This window comes from Prosopis cineraria, unplaced genomic scaffold, assembly GCF_029017545.1.
Source record: "Prosopis cineraria cultivar Desert tree isolate PC_DT_omini unplaced genomic scaffold, ASM2901754v1 PC1765, whole genome shotgun sequence".
Lineage (NCBI taxonomy): Eukaryota > Viridiplantae > Streptophyta > Magnoliopsida > Fabales > Fabaceae > Prosopis > Prosopis cineraria.
In genome coordinates this window covers 1-21,316 of record NW_026557090.1, presented here as the reverse complement: position 1 = coordinate 21,316, position 21,316 = coordinate 1, and the positions used below count along the sequence as shown (strand labels likewise).

The window sequence follows — 21,316 nt, the reverse complement described above, 5'->3', positions numbered from 1 at the left end:
TTATTGTCACTAATTAATAAGTTTCACTCCATTTCCAAAGTCTTCACAGTGCACAGTGTGAGGAAATAAAGAAGTAATATTGGCAATAGTATTGGAACTACAATCACGCTTAGGAGGATAGTGAAAACAAGGATCCATGGACATGGCTCTTACACATGGAGGATCTGATGATGGAACCTCTTCACCACCAAATGTCCTATTCAGAATCCATGGCTTCAGACCTCCAAGGCTCTGAGCAACATACCCAAAAGTAGAATATGAACTTGTCACCAATACATCACACAAACTCAGCAGATACATCTCAGTCCAGGCCTTCATGTTGTGTTTGTTATCATTTGAGTTTTGATGCTCTTCATGACTTGGCTGATAAACTCTTATCACCTCACCATTGGTTACACTTGTGTTTGCCATATACATAGCCTTTATTTTATCTCCATACTCTGAATATAAAGAAATTACAAGAACAGCTTTTGAGGTATAGTTCTGCGATAGAGAAGGAGAATTAGTTACTGGTATAATTTGCTTATCTGATTGAGGAAGAAGATTGTTCTTGGAGACACAAGCTATGATTTTGTTGAGAACAACTTGATGGGGTTCTCTGTGTGTGTCGAATACTCTAATCTGGAGGCCAATCTTCTGGTTTGCCATGGCCAAATGAGTCTGATAGAAGTTTCTGATGAATTTCCATGCAACATTTGATGGGTGAAGAAGGCAGTGTCCTAGAAGGTGAAAGATTACGTCTTTTTCTGGGAACATTTCTGTAAGATCTTTCCTGAAAGATGGGATCGTGAAAAGGGAAGGAACAAAGTACTGATTCGACTGCAAAATCAACACAGGAACTTTCTGCAGAAGATCTTGGGTAGAGCCACAGTGAAAGAAGTCATAGTGATCATCATTGGTGTGTCTTAGATGAAGAACAGGACGATGATGAGTTGACAATTCCTTATGCTCCTGATCACCATCATCTTCCCAATGATCAGGAAAATCCCTAGGCGATAATAACCATGATGAATTTGGAAATGGCTCGCAGAAGAGACCACCCATGTCAGATTCAAATTTGACAAGTAGAACTCTGTCTGTGAGGACAGCATAAAGAAATGCAGAAACCAAGCTTAAAATTCTGTTTCCTAAACCATCCATGGCTGACCAGATAAGGTATCTGCAATTTGTAGAATGATCAGCATCATGCTTGATGGTGGAATTATTAGGGTTGGTGTAGTGATTTCTGATGAAGGAGAAGGAAGGTGCACAGGTTGTGTGCAGATGTTCATAGTGACGAAGCTTGGATTTGAGGTGCGAAGAGGGTTTATGAAGGGAGGATTTGCGGTAGAAGTGAGATTGACATCTGCTTAAGCATGATCCTTCATTATTAAATGTTGAAGCCATGTCAAGTCCATGAAGCTGTTGATTGTCTTCATCATCAACTCTTGTTGGACCAGCGGAAGAATTGTCTTCTGCAAAACCAAATGAATCACAGCCTCTCAAGAAAATCTTAATATTATTATTTATAATCACCCGTCTTTAGAATGCAGATCTTTTATAGAATCTGGCATGATTTAATTTTGTTCACTTTTACATGAGTTTCTGTGTTCTTGTATTAAAAAAAAAAAAACCAAATGAATCATGCTTTTGTCCTGCACTTTGAAAGATAGGGCATCCAGATTCACTAGTTTAATTTATTAGTGGGTGATAATTTATTAATTTCTTTCCGAGTGTTCGGATTTTCAGGTGAAAAGAGGCAAAGACATTAAGGGTTGGCCACTCTCGCTTGTCAGGTAGAGCATGTCAAATCTCTATTTCTATCTCTCTCCATTTAAAAGATTATAACGTGCGTTAAAAAGAATATAAAAATATTAGTTACAATATACATAAAAAAGCCTTTAGAAGCATTATAAGTTGTAAGAGAGCGTCATCAACTTCAAATTGAAGTTCTTCACATTTTATATAATATATATATATATATATAACATAACCAATAAATTTGAAAACACAAGATCAGTATTCTCTTTATTCAAAAATAAAGCATTTTTAATCAAATTTCACTGTCAATAAAGTAGTTATCTGCTTTTAAATTAACCCCATCTTTTCATATTTACCTTTATTAAATACCTTACAATAAATATAAAGTAATTCATTCATTAAGGGCATTTTTTTTAAAAAGTAATGATTACACCTCAATTTTTCAAAAAATACTTTATATTTTTTAACATCCAATTCCTAAAAAAATATATATTTTTTAACAGAGGGGGTATATTATTGAAGATAAATATTTTTTGGCCAAGTAAATATTAATAATTCAAATATTAATAAAAATTGATCTGATATGTTATATTTTGACATATTTTTCTAACCTAAAGGCATTATCATGGTTGAATGAGTTGGAGAAACTAACCGGAAGAGGGAAAAGAGGGAAAAAGAAAAGGGGATAATTTGCAGCTTCAAAAGTATTTTGGGTTAATTATTCAATAAAAGTGATTTATGTATGCACATATTCCCTCTAGTCTTAAATATAAGTAATATATAACAACAAAACAAAATATAGAACATGATCTTGGTGGGTTACCTGCGTCTATCCTATTTAATTTTTTTTATAAAAAATGAAATATAGGAAGAGAAAATTATCCAAAAAATAGAGTATAAGGAACAAATAATTAATTCACTAATAATAAGATAAGATAGTTAAAACTAGCTTCTAGCCAAAAAAATAAATTCGTTAAAACTAATTTTTGTTCTTCTTAAATTTGTCACAAATGAAAATTACTTTTCGTAAGTATCCTCCATTCAATGCATAATTAAACCTCTACCTCAATTTAATGATAGGTAATTAAAACTTCTAACTCTTTTTTTTGGCCAAAGAACTAGAACTTCTAACCAATGATGGGAGAAGAGTAAAAAAATATTTAATTAATGCACCAAACAGGCATAATAAATTTATTTCTTATTTTTTTGACCAAAACAGCTTTCTTAAATATCCCAATTTAAAAGGTATTTTTGACAAAGTTACACATGTTGACACTGCTTATTAAATACAGTTTATTCTTTAAATTTTTTTATAAATTTTTAAAAATACTCTTTGTTAATAAGAGAGGAAAGAAATATATATATATATAAAGATGAAATAATGAAAAATAATATTAGAATAATTATTATTAATAAAATTTTATTTTTTAAACATATAATATTTAGAAACACCAAATCACTTATAATGGACCTTAGGCCACCTATTGTATTCAAAATTGGAGATATACATACTCCCTTCGTCCTTATATATAAGATATTTTTAATCGAATCATGCAAATCAATAAAATTTGGTTTTCTAATTAAAAATACAATAACAATCTAACTTTGCCCTTAATTATTGCAAATAAAAAATGAATCTCTTTTTTCAAAATAAATTAATGAGAGTTTATCTTTTTCTCTTTCTAATTTAATAAGGGCATAATGGTTCATTCATTAAAAAATGCTAACAATCCCTTAAATTTAGGGATAAAAAAATAATTTTAAAAAACCTCTTATATATAGAGACAGAGAGAGTGTAACATTCCAAAGATTTATTAATCTAATGAGGGGGTAATTATAAAAATTCTAGTATAATTGAATTTGAGGATAGTTAGAGATGTTTCTTGAGTTCAGCTTTAGCTTTTGAATTAGGTTCGGAAGTGAATTGGGTCACCTGTGCTTAAATCGTAGAGAGAAATTGGATTTTAACTCACAATGTTATGCTATGCATAAAAATTATATTGCAACATAATTTCTTGAATCAATTTTTAAAACGCAAAAATTAGTTTGAAAAATAGAGTATGAGACTTGAAATAGAGGAGGGACGACCAAGAGAGTGTTTTCTCTACTAGGGACAACTTTTGGGCATTTTGAAGGTGTTTGAAGCTTTTCACCTAGGTATGCCTTCTTTATCTCTTCTTCTTCCCTCTACACTTTTTGGAAGTGAGATTTAAGGTTGGAAATGATGATTTTCAAATTTAAGACTATGGGTCCGAATTTATTAGTCTAAATGAAATTAATGAGAGTTGTTTAAATATTTTACACATAGTTTCAAAATTTTTAAAAGGTTGTAAGTTTGGGTACCTAGATTTTCAAAGTGCGATTTTAGATGGTTGAGTGTTATATTAGTGATTATTTAAGTTAATGGAACCTAAATGGAGTTGATGGGAATTAATAAACCTACAAGAGATTGGAATTTTAAATAATTAAAGTGTTGATTTATGAAAGTTGAAAGAGTGTTTATGATGATTTTAATGATGATTGATATAATTAATTGTAGATCAATCATCTTGTGCACCATTCAAGCTTTGGTATAGTTTGTGAAGAACTTTTATTGAGGGGTAAATCTTTGACCTTTCAAAGGTTTGAGGTAACTAGGAAAAACCTAGTTTTTTATGGTTGAATATTAATTGATTATTTGTTAAAATGGTTGATTTGAAACATGTTTAATATTTTTAAACTCATGATGCAAATTTAGCATGGTTTGTGGTGTATTATTGTTGAAAATTATATATATGTTCATATACATGCTAATAGTGATGATGAATGAGAAATTGTGATTATGTATCAGTTGGTGTGTAGAGTGAGTTGGGTGTAAGTATAGATATATGTATTCATGACATGAATGGTTGATTAGCATGCATATGCATATGTGATATATGTGTATAGTATGATCATTGGTGGGAGGTCGCTTAGGAAGAAGAATAGTTGACTAAACCCACGTGGTATTAGCAGTGACCATTAGAATCAGGAGCTTGCCTTGACACTGACCGTTAAAATCAGGAGGTAATCCTTAAACTATGGTTGATTCAAAACTGGCCCATTTGTTCTTTGAGAGACTCAAACCTAACTAGTCTCGACTGGTTTATAAGGAGATAGATTAGGGGTACGACACCCCAGGGTTATTAGTATTGGGGGAAACCAAATTATACAAGTGAGTGAATTAACCCTGATCTGGCAACCTCTCACAAGTGGAAGGTTGGGTTAATCCGTAAAGGGCATAACTACTGAATAGCCACCGGTTTTATGTTGGAGGTAATCAAGAGGGTATAAGGTTGGCATATGATCATGCATTTAGTTCCGGTCACATGGTTGTTAGTATTGTAGTTCGGTGCGATTTAAGAGCGCATGGTTGGTATTATTGCGACCCAAGTTGTGCATTATTGATATATATATATATATATATGATTATCTATTTGAAGCCCGATCACATGATTGTTATTATTGTAGCTGAGGCTATACATTATCTTACATATTTATGTGTGTGTTTGTTATCAATTGCATCCGTTTTCAATTGATATGTAACTGTATAGATTAGGTGAAACTTAGTTACTGAGTAGTTGTACCCACCCCTCAATTCTTGCTATTTTTAGGGCCTAATTTATTGGGTCAAGATTGGGGAAAACGAGTTGAGGTATAGGATTGTAAAGTAATCCTTTGTATGCCTATTTATATTGTTTTATGTATATTAAGATTGTTAACTTGCTGACTAGGAATTACATGAATATTTTTGATACTACTTACATTATTATCATATCACACTTGTGTATTTTTTGCCCTAAGTTAGTGCATTTTGGTTGTAGACCCTAGTATATGGCCAAAATATCTATGCAAATAGGAATACGTGTATTTTGACTGGTTTGGAATGAAAATGATTATTTTGTGCAAGAAATTCTGCCCCTTTGTGTTTTATATATTATGGGATTGAGTGGTGAATTTGTAATATATGTATTTTTAGTTGAGTGTGTGTATTGCACGAATCCTATAGAGTATATTGAGTATGGTTTAGGAATGGTTATGAGCTTATGGTACTTGATTGTGATTTTGGACACCCTTGTTATGTTTTTGAAAGCATAAATGGATAAGTTTGCATTTTAATATTCAACTTTTGATCGAGAAATGATTTGAATATGAAACTAATGTTATTAACTAGAGCTTGGAAAAAGCTTTCTGTAAACATTTAGATCATTTCAATCGGATATTGGACGGAGATTTGGTGCATATTGAAAGTTCGGGCAAGAAATCTGCCATGATAGCTTTTTGTTGTCATAGATTCTGCAGTTTATGCTGCAACATAATTGTTTCAGAATCCTTTTTGTTTTGTTTTTTTATGTTGACTCCAATTTAATGTTATCTTATCTTATAAGATGTTCATACTTCCATATACATTTTTTGCTCTGATTTGATTTTTAAAAATGATTTTATAGCATTTTAAGTTTTGAAAACTTGAGATCCCATTTATATAAATTTTACCAACTTGATAATTTACTTAAGTTAGTCCCATAATTATCTCAATTATAAAGTTAATTGTGAATTAGTAAGGAAGACTTTATATGTGAGTATTTATGAATGAAAGGTTAATGAGATTGTATTACTTAAATGCAATGAAATTGTTGGAGTTTAATTGTGGGATGTACTTTTGTTGGACGAACAAATGATGTAAGACTGGGATGTTTGTTGATTCATCATTTAATTTGTTTAATAAACAAAGAGTGAATGGATCTCATCATATTCAGGGGACGAAACATTAAATATATTGATACACACACAATTAACAAAGGATTTTTTTTTTTTTAACTTTCAAAGAACAAGTGAATTTAAAGATGCTAAATAGATAGATAGACTCCCATTTCATCACTTTGAGTGTCGTAATTCCGCATTTTAATTATATGATAAAGTTAACTAATTTTATACTTCCTCCATCCGCACGATAATATAAATTATTATTAACTAATTGATATTTATAAAAAATTGTTAGAATTTTGATTTTTTAAAAATTTTCATATCTTTTCAACAGTACCTTTGAATTGAATAAATATAATATTTAACTTATTCAAAATATTATATTCAATTACTTGAGTGGAGTATAATAAAGTAAGAGTAAAATTTAATATATATATATATATATATATATTTATTTATTTATTTATATAAAACCTACCAAATGCTTTATAGTTTGGACCAAGCAGGGACTTCTAGAAAAAGTTTTATATTGTGGTATGGAGAGAGTAATTCTTAAAGAATGATAATTATTATCCTTAAACTTATTAAAAATGTTTGACTTTTCAAATTTACCCTCATTAAAATTAATGATCACAATAAAGTGTGTCTAGGAATTAAAAGTTTGCCAACAACTTGGTACAATTAAAAAGGGACAATATTAGGAAAAAAAATTAACTATTATATCTTTATGACCAAATAGAACTTAAAAATTTTTGTCCCGTAATTAAGACTATATGAAGTATATTTATGAATAGTAATATATATTGCCTCCAATCTTTATTATACTTTAAATATAAGCAAAACTTCTATATGGTTTATTGTTTTTTCATAAATAAAATATCAATTTTCAAGAAGTACTTATAATATCTTTCCTTGTTTGCTCTTCATTATATGATAGTTTCTTTAATTAGAATAAAATGAATGATTAATCACAAGGACATTAATAACTAATATATATTGGTGGAATCAGATCTCTCCAAAAGAATTCAAGTATTTTATGCCTTGACATGACTAATCAGGTCAAACAAAATCTTTGACTATTTCTATAGTACTCTCCTTGTTTATGAATATAAAAGAAAATAACTAACTTGTACAGTTTTTTAAAAAAAGTTTGTTAAATGTAATAATTATATCTAAAAAAAAAAAAATTAGACTAAATTTTTTCTATAATTAATGAAATAAATTTGTCTAATGAAAATAAACATTGATTTTATGAAGGATAAATTGTAAAAATTATAATAAATGTTTTTTGGAATTTGTAATTTTGTTTATAAATAAAAACAAGTTTTATCTTTAGCTGAAGCTTTGGCATTGAGGAAAACTCTAATGATAGCAGTGGATTTGGGGAATGATAACGTTATACTTGAGAGTCACCATCTTCCCTTGGTGAATAGTGTGCACAGATGACAACTTGATTTGTGTGAATGGATTTGCAATGGTGTGGTCTTAGATTCTATAGACTTGATGATGTCTAAAGCTGGTTTTTTTTTTTGTTTTTTTTTTCACTTGTCTTGAAAGTAATTAGGCAGTTGATCATTTGGCTATTGGTGCTTGTAAGGATGTGTATCCGATTGGGTGGGTGGAGACCCGATCACTACCTTTGTCCAATCTTCTAGTAGTTGACATCATGGAGGTTAGTTTAACTAAAGCCTTCTCTACTGTAATGTCAATCCTATTAGAGGTCTACCAAGTTATGTTGTAACTTGTTTTTTTCTCTTTATTTAGCTTGTTTAGTTCTTTTGTATTTTTTGATTGGGTTTTCTTTTCTGTTTTTTTTGACCTTTCCAATTTGGTTGTATTTTTATGAACTTTTTGAGGTTGGCTCTATGAATGGCATCCTTGTTGATAAAAAAATGCTTATCTTTATATTTGAAAGCATAGTAATACTTGTTTTTTAATCAATCCCTCAATTGTTGTCGCAAAAAGTAAAAATCACACTAAATTATGCTTCGTTGACACTCTAATTGAGTTTTGATTGATTCAATCCAGTCATACAAGTGAAGGTGCCTCCCTCACTTGAAAAAATTACATATAATAAGTATGGGATTTTAAATTTTGTATCTCTTCCCTTCCATACATCTTTTCAATATTTTTGAATATTAAATTTATTTGATTATCTATCTAAAATGATAATCTAAATGTTTCTATTTTTTAACTCAAAATCCAACAATAAAATAAATATATACTCCCTCTGTTCAAAAGATATTTTTAATTGAATCTCACCCTCCAATAAAGCAATTATCTACTTTCAAACTAATTTTATTTTTTAATATTTTTTCTTATTAAACATCTTACAATAAATATAAAGTCATTGTCAATAACAATACTTTTGGAAAAAATACAATGATTACACCTCAAAAGATTAAAAATGTCTTATATTTTTTAATCAAGTGAGTATACTTTATTTTTTAATTATTAAATTATTTTTAAAGTTATCAATTTCTTAAAACAAATTGCTCCATAATTGAGGATCTTGGCTTCATGCTAATTCAATCCAAACAAAGCTCTTCAGTAACAAATTATTTGTCCAAAGTCGTAATTTTTTTTTTGTTGATTTCAAGCAACATCCCAAACATAACACAAATTGCAAAAGTGTCTAGATGAGGAGAGTACAAGAAAAATGTTTTAGTGAGACCCACTTGATATGTGGGGCTCATTAAATCTATTTTTTCTTTGGGAGAATTACAGTTAAATCTCACATAAAAAATTAATTATTGTAAGATTTATTGATAATAAATCTTATAATAATTATATTAATAAATCTTACAGTAGTTAATTTTTTTATATAAGATTTTAATGTAATTTTTTTTTATTTTTCTCTCTTCTTATTTAAAAAGAGAAATCCTCAGACTTTCATGTAAGTTTTATATAAATCTCACTTCATATGTGTCTTTCACTTTTTAAAGAATTGAAGAAATCCAAATCCATAAATACAATACCGGGAAGGAAAAGGGGTGGAAAAATGGGATTTGACTTCTTTCTCTTCTTAACTGATTCTTTTCCATTTCTTTTCCCTGTTAGATGCATAGTTCTGTGAAAAATTGATTTTAAGATCTCAAGTATTTGCCTCTCAAAACATTCTTCTCGTTATCATTGAAACAAAAACTAGAGATTAAAGATTGAAGTCACTGGATATAAAGAAAGCTTAATTCCATTCAGAAACAAAGTGTAATGAAATTACCTGGTTCCAATGTAATTCTCTGGTCTTTCACTTTCACTGCAATGGCTGGGTCTGCTTCCTTGGAAATAACCGCTGTAACTTTCTGGGATTTCTCAGACAAGATGTTGTTGAAGTTGGGAAATTCTTGAAAAAGATAAGAGATTGATGAATAGTGTAGCCAAGTAATAGTCACAAAAATAGGCAACACAATGCAACACACTGTGAACAATGCTCTCAGTCTCTTCAACATTCTCACTCCTTTTTCCACCATTGTTGTGTTGTGATCTTCAAACAATTTAACAATTGTTTTTCAAGATGGAGGGTTTTGCTTTTATAAGGACTTTTTATTTCAATATTTACTTCAAATGCAGTGCGTTAATCTTTCTCTCTCCTTACATCACGTTACATTTACCAGCCACTCACTCTTTCTTCATCACAGCTGGAGTGGGCCAATGACTCATAATTTACAACATTACCTAATTCATCGCTCTTGCTATTATTATATTTTTTAGATTTCTCAAATAATTTATTTATATATTAACGGTAAAAAAAATTATTAGTGATTCATTTATAATCTACAATTAACTTTTATAAATTTTTAACTGACATTATAAATAATTTTAAGTATATTTTCTTAATTTTTCATGTGGTTTATTTGTATGGTAATAGCAAAAAATTGAAATTCACAAGTGACTTTTATAAATTCTCAATTAACATTATAAATAATATCAAGTGTATTTTATTAATTTTTTAAATAATTATTTTCATTTTTTAAGGGCAAAACTTATATAATGAGCCTTATATATTTAATATACTTCCATCCAATTAAATCATGACATATGAATTTTAATGTGTTAATAATGTTAATAATAAGAATTTGCTATAGAATAAATAATTTATAAAAGATCCACATGTTATGATTTAATTAGAAACAAGTACCTTAAGTACATAATGCTAAGTATGTAAGTTTCTATTTTTTTAATTGCAAGGACCATAGTCTGTTATTGAAATTTTAATAATTCAAGGTTTGTAATTATCATTAATTTTTTTGGATTCTTAATTCTATTTTCCCTTGCCATAAATACCCTAATTATTCCATTAAATTATATTTTATAAATACAATAAATCTATCTAAATTTTATTCCCATCTCAGACTAGTTCAATTGATAATGTATTTGAAAATAGAAACAAAATCTTCTACATTTTTAAATTTAAATTATTCAAGTTCTTTCTTTGTTTAGTTAAATATAAGAAATAGATTCCGTTGAGAACAAAAAATATTTCCTATAATGAATTGTTATATATATATATATATATATATAAGGGATGTAGATCAAACCCTCAACTACTTGCTTAAGTGATTCAAATTCATTGACAAAACTATTCATCTTCTTAATGGAGTTAGGATCTTGGGTTAGGGACAATGGCAAAGCTAGAATCTTTGGAACAAAAAAAATCTTTTTGTCTCTTCCAAATTTATTATTTCTCTTTCCTTTTTTCTTTTTCTTTGTTTCTTAATTTAACCTTTAGTTGAAGACTTGCAAGTGTAATGAGCCAGTAAAAAGCATTCAACAAGTTTACTCTTAAATGTTAAATCTTTATTCTTTATAGCCTTTTTTTGACTAATCTTTAACTAGTATTCATGATGATGCCGATATTGGTCTAGTTTAGTTATATTAGATTTTTTTTCCTATTCTTTAAATAATTAATAAATAATATTGATATTTAATTAGGTATAGTGAAATTATGAGCTAATATTCACTAGGGTTTGAATTAAAAAAATTGAATAAATATAAGCTAAAAAGTAAGATTGAAATGGGTTTAAGGTTTAAAATATTAAAATAAGGAGGGGCAAAATGTAATAAGAAAATGGTGCAAATCGTAAAATATGAAATACATACCCCGAGCAAGTCATTTTCTCCAAGTATGAATATATGCCACTCCACCATTGCCCACCAAGAATTTAGTTGGTACATATTTAGGATTCAAATTCAAAAGCTTTGATAAAGTTTGATCAACTTCTTGACTAATTAATCCAAGCACTTGGTGGATACAATACAATCCTTTTGGCATGCTACATAAAGCCATCGGTCAAAAAAAAAAGCATACTATATAATAAAGTTAATAATTCAGGCGGACTGAGCTTATTTGAGGCAGGCTCAATTTAAGCTGGTTCATTCAGATTGAATTTAAAGTATCATACCTTATATAAAAAGCCCATATAGCTAAGCATGAAATATTATTTTGACTTTAAAAGAATAAAAAAATAATAACTCATCAATTTTATACTTAAATAATTCTGTTATTGTTTTATTGTATTATGTGTAATTTATTCATAAATTTTTTTTACTTGTAAATTAATGTCTTAATTATTTAAATATTACTTTTATCATAGTCATATGTAAATATTTTATATATTTTAATTAAATTATGATTAAGTTGATCATAATTTAATCACGATTAGACCATTAACTTAAAATCATTATTTCGATTAGTGCAAAGTTTACAATAACTTTTGGATAAATTATATTTTTTATTTTTAAGAATAAAAAAAAGTCATTACTGTATTATATGAATTAAAATTATTTAATTATAAGTAAAATATTATTTTTTAATTATTTTTTTAACTTTTTATATTGTTTAATCCTTACATACAAAGGGTATTTACTTTAATTTATTTATTCTTAATTTTTAACTAAGTCTGGCATAGACAATAACTAAAACATTATCCAAAAATATTATTCTATTTATTATGTTTATCTAATAATAGAATTGATAATTTGTATGTGCCCAAATTTTATTTTTAATTTAATTTTTTACTTTAAAATTAATTATTTCATTTTATTTTTTAGGATACTCAAGTCTTTTTTTTAATACAAAGATGAAAATCAAAGCAAATTAGCCTATAGTTGGATCATTAGGATCTCAATTACTTGCCAAAATTGCTAAAAAGCTCATCGGGATACTCAAGTCTTAAACGATGTATATGAGTTAAATTTTTTTTTAAAAAATGAGTAAGTCTTAAAATATAAAAATTAATATTAAAATATATTTTCAATATTATTTTAGAATATTTTATTGATTAAAAATAATAAAAATATAAATATTTTTAATTTTTAAAAAATAACTATAATAATACACTCAAATATATGGTATTTTAAAATAAAATAACATAAAATTTAAAAATTAATTAATATTTATTATATTATATATATTTTTTAAAAATATTATTTTTTATTCGAATATTTAGGCCAAGCTCGAACAAGGCTTAAACATTAAAAAATATTATTTTTTGGGGCTTGGTTCTAAATTTTTTGAGGGAGTTTAGGTTGGCCAGATAAGCTTGACATAAATTACCAATTTTACTATATAAAGTATTTTTTTCTCTAGGTAAAATATAAAAGTTGATTATTATTCACAAAACAAATAGTTCCTTCATTTAAAAATATAAGATATTTTTAACTGAATCTTACATTTCAATAAAATAGTTACTTACTTTCAAACTAACCCTATCTTTTATATTTATCTTTATTAAATATCCTACAATCAATATAAAGTCATTATCAGTAGGGACATTCTTAAAAAAAATAATGATTACACCTCAAAAAATTAAAAATACTTTACATTTTTTAATATGTAACTTCTCAAAAAATGTCTTATATTTTTGAAAGGAGAGATAATATTTATTATATATTTAACATATATAATGCATATTTATATTGGATACTACTCCCTCCGTTCCTATATATAAAATTTTTTTAAAACCTTTTTTTATCCCAAAATATAATAGTTTGTTAGCATTTTTTTAATAAATGGGCCATTATATTCTTATTAAATTGAAAAGAGAAAAAAAAAGCATTCTCATTAATTTACTTTAAAAAAATTTATTTTTTATTTATAATAATTAAGAGCTAAATTAAAATATTATTGTACTTTTAATTAAAAAATAAATTTTTATTAATTTATATAATTTAATTAAAAATATTTTATATATAAAAAGCGAGGGAGTATCATGGATATTCTTTCATACAATTAACTTTTCTTTCAAGAATTTTTTTATTCTTTTAATATTTTTTATGTATTTATTTGATTCTGCTACCTGTGTCTGCCGTTGCCCACAGATTTTTTTTTTAATGACAACAAAAAATTCCCTGTCAGCCCTCAATGAGCTCCATCCCATCGTTGCGCCGATAACTGCCGCCACTCAGCCACCCAACCTCGTGCAACCACCGCCGCTCACTACCTATCGCCGTCGCACCTCCGCCCCGGCAAGGTAAGTTCGGAATCGTGTCACCGTTCAATATCTGTGTTCTGCTTTCTTGCTGAATGTAACAGTCAGTCTGGGAAGCAAACAAAATCATCCGTGGGCTTATTTTGAACCTTCCGAAACCATTTTCGCTGTTGTTGGTCTTCAATGACGGTCTGGTGATGATGTTCGCTGATGGTCAAAGTTTTATAATTTCCTGATATGCTTCCAATTTCATAGCTGGCTCCATCAATTACTCTCTGCTCATTGCTTGCTCTGTAAAGGACACAGTGTGATTTTAACCTCTCAAATTGTTCTTTTGCAACGTTCGTTCTTTTTTAGCGATTTAATATATGTTGCAATTCTATTAACCAGATTTGCTTCCCTTGTTCTCTTTATACTTGTTCCTTATTAACACAGCCTAATGATTTCTGTCTTATTACAGATTCAAAGCTGAAGCTATGAAGGTGTTCAAGATTAATGGCAGCACCCTTTCTCTTGCACTTTTCGCTGATGTCACCAATTCAAAGTTAGTCTTTCGTCTATGTGATAATTAAAATGAGAACTTTTCACGTTGAGTAGCATTCTTGTAGATCTTTGACTATGCTTGCTTTTTCCACTTTCCTTTTCTTCAAATGTTGAGAAAGAGGATGAGAGTGTAGAGAAAAACAGATTCTGATCTTTTATAGCTGAGCAACAGAGCAAGTAGTTGGTATACAAGACATAATGCTCAAAGCGTGGGATCTGATGCATCTAAGATACTAATAACAATCACTTTTAATTCAATAACAGTTCTTTAAAAGTTTGTTTGGACAACTGGAAATATATATAGAAGCATCATTATAATGAATTGTAAATGATTAACTGATTGTGCGTTGGTGCTAGTTGCACTGTTATTGGGAATGTAATTTTACAAAATGGTAATCACAAAATCTTGGCTAATCGCTGATGGCTATTGGGTAATACACCAATCTAGAGAAGCTAATTTGTTGATTGAATTGTAAGGATTTTTTTTTGGCTTAAAATAGTTTGTATATGCTATAATGAAGTTTGGGAACATGATCTTAGACGTTAGTTGAAGTATCATATACAATTTGATGTTCTTGCAGGGAGCTCTTGGAAAGTATGCAAGCTGCAACATTGGAACCAGAAGTTGCATTCCTCAATGCTTTGCTTGTAATACTTCTTAATTTTGTTTATTTAGGAATTATGGTTTCCTTCCTTTTTCTAGTTCATTTGTTTTGCTGTCTTTTTCCCAGAATGAAGTCCAGCCCCATTTATTAGATGATGATTGAAAGCATAATCGTAATTATTTATCTGTGGACAAGTAGTGAAACCTTTTGCATCTTGCTAATGTTCCCTCTGAACCAGATTCCAGATATTTTCCCTGTTCTGGCTGCTGCACATAAGACACTCATAGCCAAGTCACGGGATTCTTTAACAACACGGACACTTCATTCAGAGCTGGTTTATAATTATTCAGGATCCAAGCATGTAATATTTTGTATTATTGTGTTACCTGTTTTGTTTCATTGTTCTGTATGATAGAATATGAACTTTGTTTGATGACTAGATTACAGAATCATTGAAAAGATGCGGCATCTCTGATACCACAACTTACATCCTTGCTGCTCGATTTGATGCTACTCCTGAGGAGGTGAGATAATTCTGCAATGAAATATGACACCCTTCTTTTTTATCTCACGTTGCTAGAAATTGACACCAAAGATAATTCTCCTTGTTTTAAGATGAAAGCAGTTGAGAAGTTGATTAGCGGAAAAGAGATTGACCTGGAAGAGCTGGAAGCGAGGGCAAACCAAGCCCAGATACAGAAAGTTTGCATCTACACTCATCTTTTGTCTGGAATGAGAGGAAATAGAGAGGAGAGAAAATTATGAAAGAAAAGTAGAAGACGATGATATTTTTCGTCCCTAACACAGTTTTTCCATCAGTTTTCTCCCTTTCTATGGGGAAATTAGGGGAAATAAGGGTGAAAAATATCTTTTTCCTTTAGTTTTCTGCTTTTGTCTCCTCCTTATTTTCTTCTTATTCCAAACAAAGCATTAATCTATACCACTTTCTGTTTTTCCTTTTGTACATAATGGCATAATCATTGATTCTGCTGTGTTTCAGCATTACAAGATATCTGGCCCAGAGCTTGGTGTATCATCACTTGCAGATGCAATCACTTGCCGTATAGCTGCTCGTGATGCCTTGTGAAGAATGGTTGTCATCTGCTTGCATGCTAATGCTATTTGCTTTTTATTGAGTCCCACTTGTGAAGAATGGAATTGCAAAAGGAAGCTTCCAGCTCCATTGCTGGCCACTTCGTCTTCTCACATCTGTTGTCTTTGGATTCTATTTTTTTATGCAAAAAATGTCACACCAGCTGTAGAAAATGAGTTTTAAATTAATCCATACAGATGGGAAAACTACTAAGCCTAGCTAGCAGACTATGGTTTCAGGAATTCATGTCGAGATGATTAGACAGTCGCTGCTTTTAAAACAATGGTTTCATAATTTACATGAAGCAGAACGGTTAGTGATGCTATGTTATTATTTGTTGATTCTTTTTTTTTTTTAAATTCCTAATAGGTATTGTCTTATTGGAGGTATGGTTGGTTTGACTTTTGGTTTTATGCATTATAAGGACTAGCTTTTTTTACTAGCCCATTCTTGGTGGTTTAATTGTTACTCCCTCCGGTCTTATTTATAAGTCATTTCTATCAATCTCATCAATATCAATACAATACAAGTATAAGAAATAAAAGTAAGTAAAATTTCAAACATAACTTTCAAGTAAAAAACAAAAAGTAAGTTAATCATATAATATTATTGTTTTCTGTCTTTCTCTCTCTTACTTTTTAAGGATAATTTGGAAATTTCAATTTAAAACAAATAATTCCATCAACAAATGATCTACAAAATAGATCAGATTATGCTTCTAAAAAGTGACTTATATATTGGACTGGAGGAGTAATTCTTAAACAAGCCAACATCAAGGGCATAACATCTAAGTGGGTCATAGTTAATGCCTAGTCTGAGACTCTAGTGGGTGTTTGGCTTGGAGGGTTCCATCACTCAATTCTTGGGTTTGAACCAGTGTTTTAAGAACTAGATTGGACTGTCATCTAGGCTTGCCAATTTTAGACCAAAAAATCATTTTGTTAATTGACCTGCGTTGAACCAAAGTTGAGTTGGTGTTTGGAATGATTTTTAGAAAATCGAATGGAGTTGAAACTGATATAAACAAGCTAATTTTTTTTTAAATGAATTAGAATCAAACCTTTCAAAAAGTCAATTTTATTTTAGATCCTTCGTATATAATACCATTTGGGAACATCAAAGGGGGGTTCAGTTTGCGGAAGGGACTATTTCATTATAATGTACTGAACTAAAGTTTAAATGCCCACTAGAAGAGGTATTTATATATAATATTTTAGTATAAATATAGATATTTTTGAACTTACTTATATTTGAATTAATCAAATTCTATTTCTGTTTGATAAGTTATAAAATTATAATGTTATTAGTTTTTTGGTAATGTGCCATTTTATTGTCAACAAAAACATATTATGCTTTATTTGTGTGTGTGTGTGTAATATGAATTTAATAATATTTTTATTTAACTATCATCTTATTAGTTCGACCCAAAATCAAGATTTGCTAACGTTTCCGGTTTGATGTCGGTCTGAATTTTAAAATATTGCTTTGATTTTGACCTTACTTGGGGCATGGGGTTCAGGAAGGTTATCTTTATTAGTAAGCTCTTAATAGGGCTAGCTCTCCTGTTTTGGATAACTTTGACCTCCTCAACAGAGATTGGCAAGTTTTAAGTTATCCTCAATGAATAGAGAGATTGAGTGATCTCACTCATAGGTAGATCTCACATTCTTACTCTCTGTCTTTCAAATGTGTTAATCTTTTCTTTGCCTATCTTTTTTTTTATTCTCATTATTTAATAGTAATTGCTATATGCATCCGTGCTCTTAATTAATAATACTTTTAAAGATTTAGGTGATGATAGAGCATAATGACATCATACACTATAATCGACCTTGTCTAGTGGGATAAGTATTATTATTGTTGTTGTTGCTACAACATGCATATGTATTGCGGGGTCAATTATTATATCAACTGGAAATTAACATTGTACATTTTTGCATGGGGTAAGATTCAAGCGCAATTTTAATCTAATTACATCATAATTTTTTAATACTTTATTATTGATAAAAAAATTTCACATACAAATTATGTTTTAAAAAGAGGTTGACTTAAGTCGGCAAAAAAAAAAAAAAGAGATTGACTTAAATTAGGTGTTAATCAATCCAAAGAATGGGAGGTGGTGGTTGCGATTGCATTAATAAACAAAATAGTAAACCTAAAATGAGTGCACAGATTTTGATTCACAAAAAAGGAAAAGGATCATTCATTTTAACAAGTCTTGATTGGTTAAGCAATTTACAAGAATTTCACAAAAAAAAAAAGAAAGGAAAGAAATTGTCGAGAAAAGGCTTAAATATTAATTTCCTTTCCTGTTTAAAGTAATCACGTCAATCTCTTTATTTTCTTTTTTTACTAATACCAAATAAAAAAAATCACCTAATGGTAATACCAAGAAGTACCCAAGTAGTAAAATTTGAAGAAAGTTAGTCAAAGGCTCAAAGGTAAAACCGTTCAATACAAATCTAGCGGGAACCAGTATAACGATAATAACTGTTTTAACTTCCGAATTCAACGGTCCAGAGGCAAACTTTCTCTTCTATCATTTTCTTTCCCCTTCTGGATTTCTCTACTTTCTCATTTCTTCAAACATTCATTGTAAGTCCTTGCAATTTCTGCCTTTTGTTTTACATTTATTTTTCTCCCAATTTGATATCAGTTTTAATCGATCAGCTATGAGGTTTTAATTTTTTTTTTTAAAATTTTCCCTGTTTTTTTCGATGAGGGGGGGCAACAAATCAATGGAGGTGAATTTCTTCTGCAGAAAAGAACAGCAGCTTTGAAAAAATGTTTTCCGGAATTGAAATTATTGATACGTATTTAACATTCATGTCTAATAGGCAATTCTTGAAATTATATATAAACACAACATATTTTTTTATTATATAAATATTGTGGTGTTTATATCGTGTTGTATCTTGCATTTTTGTGGATATCAGGATTGTGTTGAATAGAAATGATTATATTAATAGCGAAATATGATATAGATGGAATATAAAATTCCTAGAACTGTGCTGAAGTTACCATCATTCTCTTTCTCTGTCCAGGAAGGTTTATTACAGTTTAAATAATGTCAAATCAGGTCTAATTTAAACAGCCAAACTTGGAAAGCCATAAGAAATAATTCTTGGGTGTGAATGTTGGATGGTGAATAATTTTGCAGTATTTCTCCAAGAACATAGCATTGTTTATCATGTCGGGATGTTTAGCATGTTGAAATCTATGTTGTACCAATACAAATAAGCATTTCAATGACTATAATATTTGAGAAGAATTCTTCAAATATGTCCAAATCTAAGTTGATATGGATTCACAAGAATTTTGCTACATTTTACAGCCTCTTGCCTTCAGTGCTTTCATGAAAGAATGTGATTTATTCAGTAGGTTAACTACTATACAGATGCTGATGTGACTTCTTCAGCATGTTCAACTCTTGTTACAATTCATATGGCCAGAGAGATACATTTGTAAGGTACCAAATTCACAAGTACTGCACAAACACACACACACACACACATTCACTGATGTTCTATGGTGAAACATATTGAAGGTGAATGATTTGAGAATTCAGAGTTCATAATACACCTGGTTTGTGTTGAGTTGTTAAAATAAGCGTCCAATGGTGATGATATAGGTTGGATGATCTTGATTCTAACAATTCAGTGCAATCCAGCCCACGAGGAATCATGAAGAAGCTCAGATTTAATATAGAGGGTAAGCCACTTCCTGGTCGTGAAAATAAGAATGCATCAAAATCCTTTAGGATAGGAATGAAGAGAGGATCAGATGGACTAAAGACATTTGGAAGATCACTGAAAAGTGGAGTCACCTGGCAAGTGTTCCCAGAAGATCTTAAAGTATCAGAGACTAAAATATTTGATCCTCAAGACAAGACCCTTTTGCTGTGGAACAAGTTTTTTGAGCTTCTGTGTATTATTTCAGTGTCATGTGATCCTCTCTTCTTCTACCTTCCCTACTTCAACCTCAGATCACACTGCCTCGCCATTGATACTGCACTTGCATCTACTGCTATTATTCTGAGATCAATACTTGACGCTATCTATCTCATCCGCGTGGCTTTCCAATTCCGGACTGCTTATATTGCACCATCCTCTCGGGTGTTTGGACGAGGTGAACTTGTCATTGATCCTAAAAAGATTGCCAAGAGATACCTAGGGCGTTACTTCATCATTGATTTCAGTTCTGTGCTGCCATTGCCACAGGTTGGACAAACTATTATCATCAGCCTCTTTTAGCCACTGCTTTGCTTCAAGAGTTTCTCCTCCACCTGTAATAATTCTATAGAAATACGTAATGTCAAATGCCCAAGTCACTGCATTTAGATCTAGTCCAAAAAATAATATTAGCTAGGATCTAACCTCCATGGTAAGTTTTGTGCAACGCTCTCTTCATCTAATGCTTGAATCTAAATCCAGTGTTACACATATGTTTTGTTTGAAGTATTATAAATACATTATAGATGCAAAATGAGTGAAATAAGCTAAAAGCTTAGTATGCAGGAAATGCATGTATTAGCACATATTACTTTTAGTAATGAAATATTAGGTAGATGATCGGGGAAAAGACAGTAGGACTTTCACCACAAAAAGATGATGAGCTGTAGTTAGCTCATGATTATGGGAAGAATAGTGATGATAAATTATCATATTAGAATGAATTGAAGGCTAGTTTTAGATAGTCACTTATCTATCTGACTCAAATAAAAAAAAAAAAAAACCTCGCATTTAGCTATAAAAATTAACTAGTCTAGTGAGGTTTGGAGGTGTGTTCCCAAAGTGGTGTGATATATATATGTTTTCAGTGCAGATTGTGGTGGCCAACTATCTTCGCAAAGCAAAAGGTTTAGAGGTGTTGGCCACAAAAACTACGCTACTGAGAGTGGTCATCCTCCAATACATTCCGAGATTTGCACGCTTTATCCCTTTAGCTACGGAAGTTAAGAAGACAGCTGCTGTTTTTTCTGATAATGCACTTGTGGGTGCCACCTACTATTTGGTTTGGTACATGCTTGTTAGTCATGTAAGTTCATCTTTCATGTGGCAAAGTGATGCTTCTTCTTGACTTCTCCTTTTGCCGCTCAGTGATTGCGTTGTTATTTAATTCACACTTGTCATTTTGTTTCAATATGAGTTGTCTGAAACTGTGGAGTAACGAAAGCAAGTGTT

At 29.9% G+C, this 21,316-nt stretch overlaps 3 protein-coding genes across 4 annotated transcripts; 2 read left to right on the top strand and 1 right to left on the bottom strand.

Moving 5' to 3' along the window:
• Nucleotides 1–9: 9 nt before the first annotated feature.
• Nucleotides 10–9,932, bottom strand: LOC129300826 (galactoside 2-alpha-L-fucosyltransferase-like). The gene is made up of 2 exons (XM_054939422.1): nucleotides 9,683–9,932; nucleotides 10–1,454 (listed from the first exon to the last, which is right to left on the bottom strand). The coding sequence occupies exons 1-2, from the start codon at nucleotides 9,930–9,932 to the stop codon at nucleotides 10–12; spliced, it is 1,695 nt and encodes a 564-aa protein (XP_054795397.1).
• A 3,851-nt stretch (nucleotides 9,933–13,783) lies between these two features.
• On the top strand, nucleotides 13,784–16,458 carry LOC129300823 (uncharacterized). Of its 2 annotated transcripts, XM_054939419.1 has the most exons (7): nucleotides 13,784–13,934; nucleotides 14,353–14,436; nucleotides 15,017–15,083; nucleotides 15,279–15,401; nucleotides 15,481–15,564; nucleotides 15,656–15,742; nucleotides 16,041–16,458. In XM_054939419.1, the coding sequence occupies exons 1-7, from the start codon at nucleotides 13,795–13,797 to the stop codon at nucleotides 16,125–16,127; spliced, it is 672 nt and encodes a 223-aa protein (XP_054795394.1). In that variant the 5' UTR covers nucleotides 13,784–13,794; the 3' UTR covers nucleotides 16,128–16,458. The 2 variants fall into 2 exon arrangements, with proteins under 2 accessions (XP_054795394.1, XP_054795395.1); XM_054939420.1 differs by lacking the exon at nucleotides 15,279–15,401.
• Nucleotides 16,390–21,170, top strand: LOC129300825 (putative cyclic nucleotide-gated ion channel 8; the record flags this gene model as incomplete). The annotated part of the gene is made up of 4 exons (XM_054939421.1): nucleotides 16,390–16,445; nucleotides 19,531–19,602; nucleotides 19,765–20,353; nucleotides 20,958–21,170. Coding segments are annotated over exons 2-4 (852 nt in total), but the record flags the coding sequence as incomplete, so codon positions are not given.
• Nucleotides 21,171–21,316: the final 146 nt, after the last annotated feature.